The 16,288-nt window shown below is 32.4% G+C and overlaps 2 protein-coding genes across 2 annotated transcripts; both read left to right on the top strand.

Moving 5' to 3' along the window:
- Positions 1–1,075: 1,075 nt before the first annotated feature.
- On the top strand, positions 1,076–9,075 carry LOC144854721 (ethanolaminephosphotransferase 1-like). Its single transcript, XM_078712674.1, has 9 exons — positions 1,076–1,240; positions 1,751–1,819; positions 2,776–2,968; positions 3,523–3,791; positions 4,552–4,657; positions 4,973–5,021; positions 5,569–5,749; positions 6,053–6,235; positions 6,659–9,075. The coding sequence occupies exons 1-9, from the start codon at positions 1,187–1,189 to the stop codon at positions 6,728–6,730; spliced, it is 1,176 nt and encodes a 391-aa protein (XP_078568800.1). The 5' UTR covers positions 1,076–1,186; the 3' UTR covers positions 6,731–9,075.
- Positions 9,076–11,381: 2,306 nt separating this feature from the next.
- Positions 11,382–15,383, top strand: LOC144853770 (poly(U)-specific endoribonuclease-like). Its single transcript, XM_078711593.1, has 6 exons — positions 11,382–11,493; positions 11,855–12,057; positions 12,637–12,749; positions 12,874–12,995; positions 13,345–13,498; positions 13,917–15,383. Exons 1-6 carry the CDS (start codon positions 11,486–11,488, stop codon positions 14,166–14,168), a joined length of 852 nt encoding a protein of 283 aa, XP_078567719.1. The 5' UTR covers positions 11,382–11,485; the 3' UTR covers positions 14,169–15,383.
- Positions 15,384–16,288: the final 905 nt, after the last annotated feature.

Here is a 16,288-nt window from a genome sequence, read left to right as displayed (position 1 = left end):
ACTTTACATACCTTATTTCGAGTCTTCTCTTCCTGTTGCTGCACAGCACGACACTGTGAGAGAAAACCTACTACAACCAGGTATTATAATATATGCGTGATTATCGATGCGAAATAATGCAACAATTGGAATTAATGACAAATATTGAACCGTTCAACGGAGCAAGGGTTATTTCATTGAGAAAATACGACTCGTCCGCATACGGAATTGCTTTATGATATGCGTGGATATAACTCTGAATTGATAGCACGGTTTATGCGGGTGCCGCGATGTATTTTAATATAAATATTAATTTCAAACAGAAGCTGTTAGTAATTTATTAAATTCAGAATAGGTGATTGATTATGTTGTTTTTTGTATAAGCTTATATGTACATATTACATTTGGTTTCGAGATAATGTTGGTACTATTATCTGATTATAATAATTGCTGTGTGGTGATTGGTTTGATGGATGCCATGGCTGCTGGAGTGGAACCGTATATTAATTCATGGAGTATGATTAATTAGAGTATGTTAGATTGGGCCATCAAACATTATTAGGTGAATTGTCGATCCTAATTATCATTATCGGCGTATATAAACATGAATGAAACATCCAACTTAAATACTTTGAGTAAAGGTCTCCCTCCAATTAAAGACCACTTTTGGGACCTTTCATGGTCTCAATAATCCCTGAAGTGGTCTTAAATTACCCTATTTAGAGGGATAATTCAAAACGGCTGCCCATGAGATATGGTTGGTTATAAATGTCCTTTCCATTTACGTGTTTCGAAAACTGTGCAGTATTTGCTTCAAATTAATGTTCTTGCACTTAGTTTATTTTTAAAGTGGTCTTGGAGGGAAAAAGAAAATAAATATATTTAGGCCTGGGTCATTTCTGCAGGCCTCTAATTAATTAAAAAGAAAGTTTACATCGTCTACTTCGTAAATTGAAATTGGTGTATCAGCCCATTGACGTGACGAAAAAGACAAATTTACCCTCTCCGCATGATGGCGCTCTACTAACACGTTCTTTGTTGTCCATGTTGTTTACACTACACAATCGGAGTAGGCTGGGCTGCGGTGCGGTGTGTTTTGTGTGTGAGAGGCCTTGCTATTTTAACAAGAATTCCAGGGACCGGATAGTTACTAGGCCTAGAAGTATAGGATAGAAAGATAAAATATTCTACGAAATACACTTTTACGATGCCGTATAAGTATTTAGGTAAACACCATCTTGATGGATTTGACAAATACAAAGTAAGTAACGATATATTGACAGCTCTTACTAGGCTAGGCTAGACGCGACCTTTTGGGCTAGGTAGGTGGCTAGTAGGCTAGGTTTAGCCTAGGACTGTAGTAGTAGGAGGCCCTCTAGATAGCAGCTAGGCTAGCAGAAGTAGTAGTAGTTAGTAGTAGCCCATTATTCCCGACTGAATTAATCATGTCATTAATGTTGTGTTATATTATCATTTTAAAAATGTTTCATAATTAATAATATTTTAAACAATTGTTACTATATATGAAATTAAATAATTTAAATTACAACAATATTAATTTGAATTCATTCCCCATTTATTTAAAATCACAATAAAATGTAATGTATTACTATTGTTTGTAGTAGAAAGGTATACTATACATTTTTAGTAAACATCCAACTAAAAAGAACGTTTTTTCCGAAAGAAACAGAAAAGATATACACATTCATTGGCCTAATATTAATAAGAATATCAATTAATAATGTTCAATTGTTGTTATTTCTTCCACCAGTACAATGCTGTTGACACATCACCTCTTTCAAACTATGTCATGCACCCCCTTTGGGATAAATGCATCAAGGTAAAGTTACTATATATAATAATAATTTTCTAATTTTTCAAACATCAATTGGTTTTATAATCTCATTTTTTTAATACACTTATATTATTATGTTGGTGGTATTACACTAAGCCTTCTGTGTGAGGCAAAACAGGGTGTGGAGCTTGAGCTAATATCCGATTATTTACTGATTGACAGCAGCCATATCGTAACCTATTTCCAGGGTAATAATGGAGAAATAAGAATTGTACATGTAGTTTTTTAATATTCCACAATTATAATTTATATACTGTATAGGAAGCTTTTATACAAAATTAAATTTCTTTTTCCATGTCTCATAGAATAATGAATATTTTTTAGACTGAAAATAAATTGCAGAGTAAATTTAATGAATAATTATTATAGCATTATTATTTATTATAATGATATAATTATTATCTCTATGTTTTCAAAAGTTATTTAATTAAAGACATGTTCAATTATATTAAGATCTCACTTTCAAACTTTATGTGACAAAAAAATGTGATGTGCCCATATATGGACACGATGATGTCACATTACTACCATATTTAGGCATATCACTACCATTGGGCACATCAGACATTTTTGGTCAAACTAGTTTGATAGTGTAGACAGAGATTTACCAAGTACCAAACACCATTTTTTCATCTTAATCCTTGGTTCCCAGTGAAATACTATAAATAATAAAATAAAATACCATTGTGAAATACACTATAGGATAAGGAGGTACAGTATATGTAGTACAGTATGTGAGTTTTGCAGGCAGATCCCTATTCACGTCAATGGACTAAAATACTGAATTAACTAGGCTCAACATTAATTCACCTGTATGCAAATTCAGTCCCACTCCAACACCACTTCCCTATGTTACATTACAATCAGATACACAAATTTAATAATTTTGTTTGACATGTAAACTGCTAACTATAGAATTTTTCAAATGTTTTTATCAACAGATATTTCCAAAATGGTTGGCTCCAAACTTGATGACTTTCTGTGGTTTTCTTCTTCTGGTTTTTAATTTTCTACTCCTCTCATATTTTGATTGGGATTTCTATGGCAGCAGTAGGTTACATCCAGCTTATCCTATTGTACCAACATACATATGGATCACTTGTGGTGTCTGTCAGTTTGTGGCTCACCAACTTGGTAAGTTTAATGTTTTGTTCAGCAAAATCATATTTGTAAAGTAATTTAAAGTTTACAAAAAGATGCACTTGGTTCTTTAAAGGCCAATTTACACAGACGAAGCGGTAAATGAAAATATGAATCTACTATGTTATTCCTGACTGGCGGTTTCTGGTCAGGATAGTTACAGATTCTATGTGGGACAAGCTACGCAGTTTTCCACTTACCGTTACTGTGTCTGTGTAAATTTCCAAGAAGACTTGTTCTACCGACCACCATAACTACATAGCCAAAGAGTGCCTTGAACCTTTAGGCTGGCCTAATATGTCAGATTTTCTGGAAAGTCTGGTATTCTGAATATGTTTCTAATGGTAAAAATGAATTTGGACCTCAAGAAAAGTCTGGGAGAGTTTCCGGTTTGCAGAGAGTCCAGTATTGGTAGAGTTGACTATATTAGGCCGCTTGACTTGATTATCACAGAAAGTAACTAAAAAGGGTTTATTGTTTTTACAAAGTTGAAGTCATTAAAAAAATGTTTTCTAATTTTGATATGAATTATTTCTCTTTAACTTTAGATGGTATGGATGGTAAGCAAGCAAGAAGGACCAAATCCAGCACCCCACTGGGAGAGTTGTTTGACCATGGCATTGACAGTTGGGTAGCAGCGTTTATGCCAATCGAACTCTACTCGTGTTTTAGTCGATGCGAAGAGGATTATGGCAGAAATGTATTCATCCTTTTTTGGATCTTGTGGAATATTGTCGGGGTGTTCACGATATCTCACTGGGAGAAGTATAATACAGGCATTTTGTTCCTGCCATGGGGATATGATATAAGTCAACTTGTAAGTATATGATATAAAAAATATCCTGCATATATGTCAAGTTTCGCGCATCTGGCGTAAGGCTCATACTTTTTTACCCAACCACAAGCTCTGACGGCACACATCTCTCAATCTTTATACCAAAACTTTTAAATAAAATCGTCAAAATTCTTTTGTTTATCATGCTTAGATTCACTAATCCTAGGCTGGAACATTTTGGCCCTCTTTTCACAAATTTGTTAAATCTCAAGCCAGCAGTAACCACACTCTTGACATGATCCTGTCAATTGTAATTACTGTACTATATTAAATTAACAAAAATGCATCCATTCACAACAAAATGATACTATAGTACAGTCAACTTTTGTAACACGAACAAACATAGTATATCCGGGCCCAACATCATCCCTACTTGTTTATTACCTTGCAATGTAATTTCTTTATACATAATTATAAATAATTTACCATAAATAACTAATGTAATCAAACATGATGTAGTCTTATACCCTTTTCACATCTGCATAGATTTATACAAGCATACGCGAACCTTCAGAAATCTTGGATGGAAAGTGTAGTTTCGCGTTATTTGATTAATATGATTGGTCCTTTTAATACCCAGGCAATATACGCGCGCAGTAAGAGCTCGGAACAAAAACAGGTGTGAAGAGATTTTCTACAAAATAGTATTCACACTATGCAAACCTGGTAACAAGTCGTTACATTTTGCAGATGTGAAAAGGGTTTTAACCAACTATTTGCTATTGTTCTTTTTGTTTTATAGAGTCTAGCAGCTGTGTATCTTATAACTGGTATATTTGGTTATGAATTTTGGAAAATCACAGTTTATGGATTCGAATGGAGGGTGTTATTAGTTCCTCTTGTATTTCGTAAGTTAATTAAATGTTTTATTAGGTTAGTATCAGATTAATACGTTACTAAGAACATTGTACAGTATTCAGATGGTACAGTACTTAAGTTGTTTATTGTTGAATTTGTGTGTGTGTTACCGCTGCGTCAGTCCTCTTTTTGTTTTGTTTTTGATACCATGAAATATGAAATAAAAAAGATTAATACTCTCCACACATCCATCTCTGCCTTTTACACTAAAAATAAAATAATATGTTACTTCAGTAACTGCAGTATTGATGATTCCTAAAAATATTAATAAATATATTGATTATTATATTATTGTTTATTTATAGTTGGTTCAGCTGGTCTTTCTGTACCACAAAGCCTTTACAATATATACAGGTAATTTACTTTTTAATTTTTACATTAAAAACTGTCTTTTTAGTTACATTTATGAAAGTTATCTTTTATCCAGGTAGAATATAAGATTAAAGAATTGAACGAAAAAATGTACTTACTTGATTGAAATAGCAACATGATTATAGTTAAAGTTAATGTTTGTCAGAACAGTTTTTTTTTTCAGATTAATGTAGTATCTTAGATTTTTTAGCACATATACCATTTTTTATATAAATCCAAAGGCAAATTACTGAAAAAATGACAATGCTGTGAGTATCAGTGGCTGGATCTCAATGGAGATACAAAAAAAAAATTGAAAAGCTAAATCAAAACGATAAAGTAAAACAGCCAGAAAAGTTAGCAGAGCTTTCGGGCAGCACTACCATTTATATATATATATATACCATTTTTTTTCGAATATATACCATCTTTTTGGTATGTTTGGCTATAAATTTGCATTATTTAGAATTATATACACACATTTTTCTATTGATATAACGTTGATAGAGAACAAATAATATAATAAATATTATTTATTTTCTTTCTTTAGAGGATACAAGGATGGTACTGGTAAAATGAGGTCTTTTAACAGAGCAATGGAGCCTCTATATCCACTATTTGCCCTGTTTGCATTGTCTACTATCTGGGTTTACTTTTCACCAACTAGTATTTTAGAACTTCAGCCAAGAATATTTTGTCTAGCTATTGGTACCATTAATTCAAATATTGCTGTAAGTATTATGACAGCTATTACTGTAAAAAAAAGTGTGATGTGCCCATATAAGGACATGATGATGTCATATCACTACCATATTTGGTCGTATCACTACCATGTTTGAGCACATCACACTTTTTTTGTCAAACTAGTTTGATAATGTAGACAGAGCTTAACAATGGAATGTAAATCTGAGTATCATATAAATAAATGTAAATATTGCAATTTGTAGTTCTTCTATTTGTTTATGTTAAAATACTGTAGAGAAGAATGAAAGAAAAATATGTATAAAATAAATATATATCATTTCTTTTTTCAGTGTCGTTTGATTATCAGTCAGATGTCGGATACGCTTTGTAATTCGTTTAACCAACTCCTCATTCCACTAGCCCTGTGTGTTGTTTCCGCGTTTGTATTCAATGATAGTACAATAGAGGTATATCTATTGTACTCTCTTTGTATCATTAGCATTGTTGCGCATGTACACTACGCTAGTTGTGTGGTAAGTATATTTGCATTTCTGTAATACAAACATAGTATATTGTTATTAAATATCCTAAAAAACTGAGGAAATTTGGATTAAGCCCTGCCATCTCACAGTAGCCAGAGTGTAGCATCTACTATGATAAACACACCGGAAAACATTCCCATGCTTTTTGTAATAGTCCTTTACCATGTGCATTGTATGTACACAGGACCAACAGCTGTATATCTCATCTGAAAGTTGAGGTAATATGAGTATAGTATATGGCACAGAAAGGACGGTCTTGAACCCATGCCTCTTACATTCTAGACTGATGCCCCTTTCCATTGTGCCATATTAATCTTGATATGAAGTCCGCTACCAGTTATAAATGATTCCCTCAAGTATAAAAAATTGATAGCTTTTATTTTAATTAAAATGAATTGTTTTCTGTTTTTACAGGTATACCAACTGGCTGACCACTTTAATATTCATATTTTTTCACTTAAGAAAAAGAAAGAACGAAAAAGGTAGATAATGTTACATTTTTAACCTTTTAAATATTTCCTGTAAATAGTTTTGGAAATTAAAGGTAAATATTATACCTCTCAGTGTTAAATTGGAATTAGGGAAAAGTTGTCATTTTAAAATTCCTGTTATTTTAAATGGAACTTGAATTGTTTATTAATGGGGGTTGGCCTACCCTAGTTTCTTATCCACCACCCCACCAATGGATGGCTACACTTTTCAGGGTGAAAATGCACCATTGACTGACACTTTAATATGTAAATGAATATGCAGATTTATGCATTTTCATATTCTTGTAATAAACAAACCCTCTGAGTTACCATAGGTTCAATTTTGTGGGGTGGAGGAGGTTTGATGGTGAAAGTAAGTGTATGTTCATTATGGTATGTTTGTAGAATGAGATTTTACATTTTATTTACAAATTAATAAAGGATTTTAAACAGATTTTTTGTGTACAAACTTTGGTAATTTTGTAAGATTTGTTTGTATAAGAATTAAAGGTCCAACTAGTTTGACAAAAGAAGTGTGATGTGACCAAATATGGTAGTGATATGCCCAAATATGGTAGTGATATGCCCAAATATGGTAGTGATATGCCCAACTATGGTAGTGATATGACATCATCATGTCCATATATGGGCACATCACATACAGTTTGATAGTGTAGACAGAGCTTGTAAATGATGAGAGAGGTTGGCCATTGCAACCAATGCTGCTGGTATATAGATGTATTATTTGTTGCATATGGCCAGACACATCTGAAATTGGCATTTAATATTTATTTGCCATTTACATTAAAAATCATGTTCATTTTCGGACATGCAGAAATGTCTTTTCTTAAATGATTTAGCAAAATATAATGCAATGCAATATAATAATAGTGATGCTGCAGTTAGTCATGTATTCTTATTGTGTTTTCTATAGCCTGACACATTTGGTTATGGTATAGTTATTATTCATTTGGTTAACAATATGTATAAGTAATGCTTGGGTATATGTATATTCTTTATTGTGTGTTTGGCCAGTCAGGTCTGATATAATATATTAATTTGATTGAGGTTGTGTTGTGCTAGGAACTCCAGTAAATAATATAAAGCAAAATATTAAACCTAAATTTTCAGAATCATTTAATCTGTACTTCAGCTGTAGGTACAGTAAGTTATTAGTTGAATTAGATATGAAGTATGGAGTAAAAATACTCTGGTACAATATATTAGGGATCATGCTAAAATTATTCAATGATTTACTACATTAATTTAATTTTAGTTTGTTTATACACAAGCAAACTTCAGTTGAGTTTGCAAACACAATATAAAGTTTCCTATAGTTTTGTAGACAATAGGTTTTACTAGAAAACTTTGGTTCTCAAACTGCGGGTTGCTCGTGTTTTCGAACTAAAGTTTGCTAGGATGCAATAAACAGTGCATATGATTACTCCAAGAAATAGTTTGCTAAATAATTGCATAATTAGTCGAGTCAAGTAAACAAAATGTACAATAATGTTGTCAAGATATTTTACAAAGAGGATAATTTTTAACCTTTTAATTATGTATGAGCAAGGCAATCGCAACACTAGATATAATTAAAGTTATCAATTTGTTCATAAGTTCACCACTGCTTATAGATAATACTTAAATTATTAATAATGTCTCCTTAACATTTTGCCAAATTTAGATATTAATTTTGTATTGTAATTTTTATTTATTTTGTATGTATTTTTTATTTTTATACATTCCAATGTAATTATTATTAATCAACACTTCGTAAGGAAATTTTATCTAAAAATTAATTTTGAATGCATTAAAAGTGATTCACAAAATGTTTTATACTGAGTTGATTAAATAGTGTGTTGACATGTCAATGAAATAATAGTATATAAAGGTAGAGACACATGTGGCACATGTTATTTACCTCAACTTAAGTTCTGTCTACACTATCAAACCTTATGTGACAACAAAATGTGATGTGCCCATATATGGACATGATGATGTTATATCACTACCATATTTGGGCACATCACACTTTTTTTGTCAAACTAGTTTGATAGTGTGGACAGAGCTTTAGAGTACCTATATCCCAAAAGGTTTTTGCCTTGTGTCACTCAGGAAAGTATTGAGAATTTTCAAGATTTAACATTTTCGTGAAGGCACCAGTCGATATTAACTTGTTTTAATAAAACACCTTTTCATGTAATTGTCTAATTGTAGTTTAAGTATATTACTCAATTTGTATAATTCATGTTTCAATATAAATTATTGTTGTCATTAAGTATTGTATAATCAAACTATTTAATCAATATAAATACTGGGTAAATATTATCGTAATTAAATGAGGCTGAAATTGTTGCTGAACTCTTGTCTATGTTACTTCTTACCATATACAAAGTAAAGCTCTCTCTACACTATCAAACTAGTTTGACAAAAAAAGTATGATGTGTCCAAATATGGTAGTGATATACCCAAATATGGTAGTGATATGCCCAAATATAGTAGTGATATGGCCAAATATACTGTAGTAGTGATATGACATCATCATGTCCAAATTTTTATGTCACATAAAGTTTGATAGTGTAGACAGAGCTTAATGAAACGTATACGATTAAAATAATAGGGAATAGTTTTGGATCCGTCTATTTCTAAAGGTCTCTAAAATAATAACATCTGTACCGAATTCAATAGAACAATATTGTTTACTGTACTCCAATGCACTGTATACATGAACATTACGTGCAAATTCACCATAATGTAAAATATCACAGAGAGCTAAATATCAGATAATTCCATGGTTAGATGATATCCCAATTTGAAATTTAGACATCGTTCGAAAATCTCCTTGAAAGGTGGTATGATCTCTGATTAGGAGACACTGTTGCGTCAAAATCAAACGTCTGAGATCTGTACAGTTGTTTGTGGCTTTGTTTTAGTTTCTTTCGTTTTTCCAGATTCCAACTTTGAATTTTAAAACACCCTTGCCCATTGTAAGTAGTGGAATCATTACTATTGTGTAACATATCTAACGGTGCAAGTGTCTTGAAGAAATTCTTATCCGGGGCTAACCTACTCCCCCACTTGGATTCGATTGACGATGGCGCTGCAGATGATGCCGGTCCGTTCAATTCATATCTGAGATTACTTTCAAAGGTCTTCAATTTTAAAACAGATTTGAATTTTGAGTGTCCTCCTGTGCTCATATCGATCGCTTGCAAGTTTCGTTTTTTCTCTCCTTTACGATTGTAAAAAGAAAGTTGTTTAGAGACTAGAATTGGTAGTTGTAAGCCATCTTCCACCAACTGACTGTGTTTCAAAGTGTTATACCCGAACGTTGCATGTGACAATTTTGGGTAGAAAAACCCTGTTATAATGCTGTTTGAAACTGATGGGGGAAACTGTGGGCCTATGTATTTTCGACAAGCTCTCTGAGTTGTGACGATTTCTGTTTTTGAAAACTGTTTAGAAGAGTTATTTGTCAGTACAGTCAGTCTCTCTATTGCTAAAGGCGGTAACGTTAAACCAACGTTATCCTCCAGTTTTTTGAACAATGTTGATGCTGTTGGAAACGTCACCACTTCTGATGATGACTCGTCGAGTGATATGCTCTGACTTACTTCGGATTGGAATTCTTCCTCGTTTGTACTATTGGCATCATTATTGTCCTGGTGACTGGTGGTTTCAATGTCTTCCTTGCTCAAACTGCGTTCGCTGATCTGTTCTGGAGACGGTACGTCCACAGAGACAGTCTGGGTAGCAATTTCTCTAGACATTGTGGTTGGATTACATAGTTGAACACTTAATAGTTGGTTAACTGTCTATATTCAGCTTATTCGTGTAAGAAATCCATAATTCATCCAATGATTGTCCGCTCTTTGGGCCATATATACATCCAAAGAAACAATTCGGGTACCGTAACACCACACTAAAAATAACGTTGATCTTAGGCCGCCGGATAGACGTACCTAAGTGACTTGGGTTATTGTTACAGTGTGTTATTTATTAGCTCAATTTCGACCAGTAATAAATCAATTCTTCTATGTTTTCTTACTCTAACGTTCTTTTATATGCTAAACAAAAGATCGATCGTTTGACTTTGAGCGTTGCAATAACAGCAAACAATCGATAGGTAGACCCTACTGATGAAGACATGGATACCAATCCGATAGATGTACAACAAACAGGTGACATAAAATCAATACAATGCCGTGTAAAAATACGTTATTGTTACAAAACATGCGTGTTGATCGTGTATTGATTACGTTTTAAGTGCGAAGAATTCATTGTTATATAAATTATAATTAAACATTGATGATCTTATTATAACTTGGTCATATAACATTTGCACTTTTAAACCCTACAAAAACTGAACTGTTAAAAGCGGAATACCAATTTTGTTTGTACTGCAATTATTACCGTATTAAATATGTATTGTCCCCCAAAAACATGAAAAATAAAGATTAGCCTAATAAAATCAGACTTTAAACCATTTTTCAGTTTTAATGAAGTTATGCACTTCCATAGTAAAAAAAAAAACATTTTTGGTCTTCAACAAAACGAAATTCAATCTTTTCAGGGAACAATCTTCATGCATGGAGGTATAAAATTTTATTTTTTTACCACCATGCTTCGTGACGTCACTTAAACTTTCTCTGTGGTGTGGTGGTGGTGGATAATAAGAGGGCGTGGTTTTGGTTGTCGTGACGTGTGACAGCTGATAGGCTAGCGTAGTAGTAGAGTAGGCCTGCCCTGGTATAACTGTAAAAACCACGTCATGGCGAGGTAAGTATTGATTGATTGTCATTTTTGCAAATTGTATATAATATTAAGAGGCTAAGTTATTCAAAAGATTTAAACTAACTTAAATAACATGTTAGAACGGCTAAGCCCAGGGTGGGGCCCGGATAGCATGAATGTGAATGGTTCAGACACCCGCACAATGACGTGGCATTGGCTACTAGTTATCTAAACTCTTACTATAGGCCTAGCTAAGTCTTTAAAGCCTAAAATAAGCTGAATCTTTGCATTATGTCCTGCAAAAATGTTCCAATACATATTATATAAGATGCATTTTTTTATACTGTATATATAATGTATAAATAATTAAAAACATTCCAGATATTGTCATTAATTTTTTTTAAAGTTTCAAGCCAGATAAGGAATTTTCTGATATAGCAACTAAATTGTGGGATGCGGATGAAAATCGCCTTACACCTGGTACGGATTATGCCATCAATCTCCAAGGCAAGACCTTCTATCACAACATGGGTCAGCGAGACAGTGCAAAAGAACCACTATTTTCATATGTCAATATGGAAAAATTGAAGAAGATGCCTACATATAAATGTTAGTGATTGTTTCAAAGTTGATGACTCCGCCCTAAAGCCCCTTTTGGCTTATTTTGATATCCACACACAAAGAACTTTTTAAATAAGATGCTAAAGAGAGAGTGAGTGCCCAAGCGGTTAAGACCGTGGAACCGTAATTGCGTAGGGTTCGAGGCTCACTCGCTCCATGGTTCTGGTGGAAGAACGAGTCTTCTCGGATGAGGACTATAAACTTTTGGTCCAGTGTACACATCTAACTCATGTGCACTTTAAAGAACCTTGTAAATCTTATGAGACGAGTAGGCGGTTACCCCGGTGTACTAGTCACTAATCATCTTGGAGACCAGTCTTTTACTGAAGAGGTCACCCAGTATAGGAAAAAAAATGATAAATTAAAATAAATAAATTTAAATGTTTTATTATTTATGAATGTTTGCCCTACTATAGTGTCAATTTAGAGTTGGGTAAAATGGTCCAAATTACTCTCTAGTACTTTCTCTCTGATGCAAAAATAAATATTACTAAAAATGTATTATTAAAATAAAAGTTACTTTGGTACTGTAAAACAGTTATTCAGTAATAAATATTTTGTTTGTAGGTTTTATTGCATTATTGGACAACTATGAAAGTGAAACTGGCATTGCAGAAGTTGTTACTGAGGCTGAAGTTAAAGAAAACCAAGTTTTTATTGATGCAATTATGGAAACAAAGGTACTCAATCTAATTAATTAATCCATTTATGTAATCAATTAATATTGTTTAAACACGCAGAATATTACGTTGTATTGCATTTATTATATTGACTATTTTATTATTCATTGTCTTCTTTTTTTAGGTTATGAAAATAGTCCACAAATATTTAGCAGACAAAAAACTTTCTCCCAAAGATGTCCGAGGTTTTAAACATCAACTGTATGACATGTGGTTTAAGCTTTACAGAAGAACACGTGGTGATAGGTATGCATGTCGTAAGCTCTGTCTACACTATCAAATTAGTTTGACAAAAAAAGTGTGATGTGCCCAAATCTGGTAGTTATATTCTTAAATATGGTAGTGATATGATATCATCATGTCCATATATGGGCACATCACATTTTTTTGTCACTTAAGGTTTGATAGTGTAGACAGAGCTTCAGAATTTACTAATATTTTGAATCGTCTCTTGTCCCCAGCTAAATGGTTGTTTGAAAGTCATTTAGGCTCTACTTCTAGGCCCTAGTTTGAAAATCTGCAATATATGTTTTGCCACAGAAGGTAATTTCTATAATTTCTTCCAATAATTAAATTATAATTCTATATTTTTCAGAGATTTTGACTCATCTGGATTTGAACATGTATTTGTTGGTGAAAACAAGCGAAACACGAATGAAGTGACGGGCTTTCATAATTGGATCAAGTTTTATCTAGAGGAGGTAAAAGGCAATATTGACTATAAAGGATGGCTACCACCTAAGATCAAGGTAAGTAATTATCCTTTCTGTGCCATTATTAGTAAAGCTCTGTCTACACTATAAAACTAGTTTGACAAAAATAATTGACATGCACAAAACACAATATGTGATTCTGGGCATGTTCATTATGATAATAGTAACCAGTTATGTCAACAATTAAAAAGGCCAACATTTTGCCAAAAATTCCTGTTTTATAGTATAGGAAACTTTAGACCCTTTTATTTTTTGACATAACTGTTACTAAGTCAACTTTATACCGAGTCTTACAAGGGCCGATTGTTTAGGTTTGCGCATACATTGCTATTTGTCACGCATCCATAAAAATGTTGAGAAAAAATCAATATTACACCAAAAACCAATACTCTGCCATCTACAGTAGTTAGACTAGGAGGCTTGCAGAAAAATAAAAACATTTTGTTAATTTCAGAGAGGTCGACCAAGAGCAGACAACAATGCGCAACTAGTCACTATACAATTCACGTGGAAGGGCGGGGTCAAGCCCCTCGGTAGTTCGTTTATTGGAACAAGTCCCGAGTTTGAAATGGCCTTGTACACATTGTTTTTCCTAACATCTGAAAAAGATGAACAAGATGTAGAGATTGAAGATTATGATGTTCAGGTCAAAGTTCATCACCTTGGTAAAATGCTAGGCAGTTGCTATCCTGTCATTAGGCAGTAATTAATTATAGAAATGATCATCTAAGGTAGGATGTTGTATTATATTTATGATAGCTTTTAAAGAATTTTAAGAAAATGGTTTATTAATTGCACCAATTAAAATCCTTGTATTCATATGGTCATGGAAATTTTAGTTTATGAGTTACTAAAAAATATGTGGAATCCATGCGTAGAATGTTCAGAAAAAGATATCTGTATTTCCAGTCTAGACCATCAAGCTGTTAGCTAGTATGGTAAAACATTGGATCAAATTATTTAGATCTATTTCGTTGTAAAGGCATGAGAAAACAAACTATTTGTTTTAAATATTTACAATGTTTAATCTTGGACTGTGCGGCCACACACAAGTTGATAGTCTTCCATGTTAAGGTGCATATTTCACAGTATGTTTGTGTTCATTATGATATTGGCCATAACCTACTGTACTATTGATTGAGACTCTATTCATGTACAAGACGAATGTTAGGCTTAAGGCCAATTTACACAGTAGTAAGGGTAAGAAAAATATAGAATCTATGTTATTCCTTATGACCATTTACAGCTTACTGTTACCGCTTGTCTATGTAAATTGGCCTTTTCTCATTCCTTTGGTCCCAATTAAAACCCTCTTAATTTTTGTATCGCACATATGGGGTATTATACACGGTGAATAAATGGGACAAAAAAATGTGAATCTAAAGAAAAATATAGAATCTATGTTATTCCTTATGACCATTACTGTTACCGCTTGTCTATGTAAATTGGCCTTTACTCCTTTGATCCCAATTAAAACCCTTTTAATTCTTGTATCGCACATATGGGGTATTATACACGGTGAATGGGACAAAAAAAATGTGTTGATGATTAATTTTGTTTAAATTTTTGGCCAATTGTTATGGCCCTCTGAATGATTATGTATTCTTGCCCAATTTTGTGGCTGTATGTTTTTGGTGCTTTCAAATGATGAGTATATTATATTAATTACCAATAATAAAATAGCTATTTTAACTAGATTAATTTAGACATAATGTATTAGGTAATATGCAAATGAACTAAATCATGAAAGTAAATTGTATACTATTTATGGTAAGTTTTGTTTTTCTACTGTGTAATAAAAAAAATCTATTTTGTAGTACAGTATTAAATAACTTTACTTAAATTCCATCCATGAATTATAGTACAGTATGTCAACTTGTTTATTCTATATATTTCTGTAATAAAATCAAGCACTTCATTATTCATTGTCCATGTGTGTTTGTCTTTGCATGCTGAATAGCAATATTAGTTTCTCTCTATAATTGACATACTATAGTACAGGGAAATTTTCGAAAAATGGCTAAATTATGCAGTTATGTCAAAAATAAAAATATCCACTTTTTAAAATTCAATAATTATGCGATAATATTGCCATATATGCGGATATATTGTGTTATCATCATCTTATAGAGTCATAGTAACCATTTATGACAGAAAATAAAAGGGTCGAAATTTGGTCACTTTTCGAAAATTTCACTGTACTATTATAGTACAGGGATTTTTACGAAAAATGCCCAAAATATCCACTTTTTAAAATTCAATAATTATGCAATAATATTGCCATATATTTTGTTACCATCATCTTATAAAACCATAGTAACTAGTTATGTCGAAAAATAAAAGGGTCGAAATTTGGCAATTTTTCGAAAATTTCACTGTACTATAGTACAGGGATTTTTACGAAAAATGCCAAAAATATCCACTTTTTGAAATTCAATTACGCGATAATATTGCCATATATGCACATATATTGTGTTACCATCATCTTATAGAGCCATAGTAACTAGTTATGTCGAAAAATAAAGGGGTCGAAATTTGGCCATTTTTCGAAAATTTCCCTGCGCTATAGTACAGGGATTTTTTCGAAAAATGTCCAAAATATCCTCTTTTTAAAATTCAATATTTATGCAATAATATTGCCATATATTGTGTTATCATCATCTTATAGAGCCATAGTAACTAGTTATGTCAAAAAATAAAAGGGTCGAAATTTCAACATTTTTCAAAAATATCCCTGTACAGGGATTTTTTCGAAAATGACCACTTTTTTAAATTCAATAATTATGCGATAATATTGCCATATATGCGCATATATTGTATTATCAT

Source organism: Antedon bifida, chromosome 10, assembly GCF_963402885.1.
Source record: "Antedon bifida chromosome 10, ecAntBifi1.1, whole genome shotgun sequence".
NCBI lineage: Eukaryota > Metazoa > Echinodermata > Crinoidea > Comatulida > Antedonidae > Antedon > Antedon bifida.
Note: the sequence above shows the minus strand (reverse complement) of the source record. Positions and strands in the feature narration are given on the sequence as shown.

Excerpts from the sequence above, each read along its gene's own strand:
- LOC144853770 (XM_078711593.1), top strand. Across the intron at positions 12,750-12,873 it reads ATGCAATTATGGAAACAAAG|GTTATGAAAATAGTCCACAA; the intron begins GTACTCAATCTA and ends TTCTTTTTTTAG. Across the intron at positions 12,996-13,344 it reads AGAAGAACACGTGGTGATAG|AGATTTTGACTCATCTGGAT; the intron begins GTATGCATGTCG and ends TATATTTTTCAG.
- LOC144854721 (XM_078712674.1), top strand. The coding sequence starts at position 1,187 with ATGCCGTATAAGTATTTAGGTAAACACCATCTTGATGGATTTGACAAA. Across the intron at positions 4,658-4,972 it reads ATTAGTTCCTCTTGTATTTC|TTGGTTCAGCTGGTCTTTCT; the intron begins GTAAGTTAATTA and ends GTTTATTTATAG. Across the intron at positions 5,022-5,568 it reads AGCCTTTACAATATATACAG|AGGATACAAGGATGGTACTG; the intron begins GTAATTTACTTT and ends TTCTTTCTTTAG.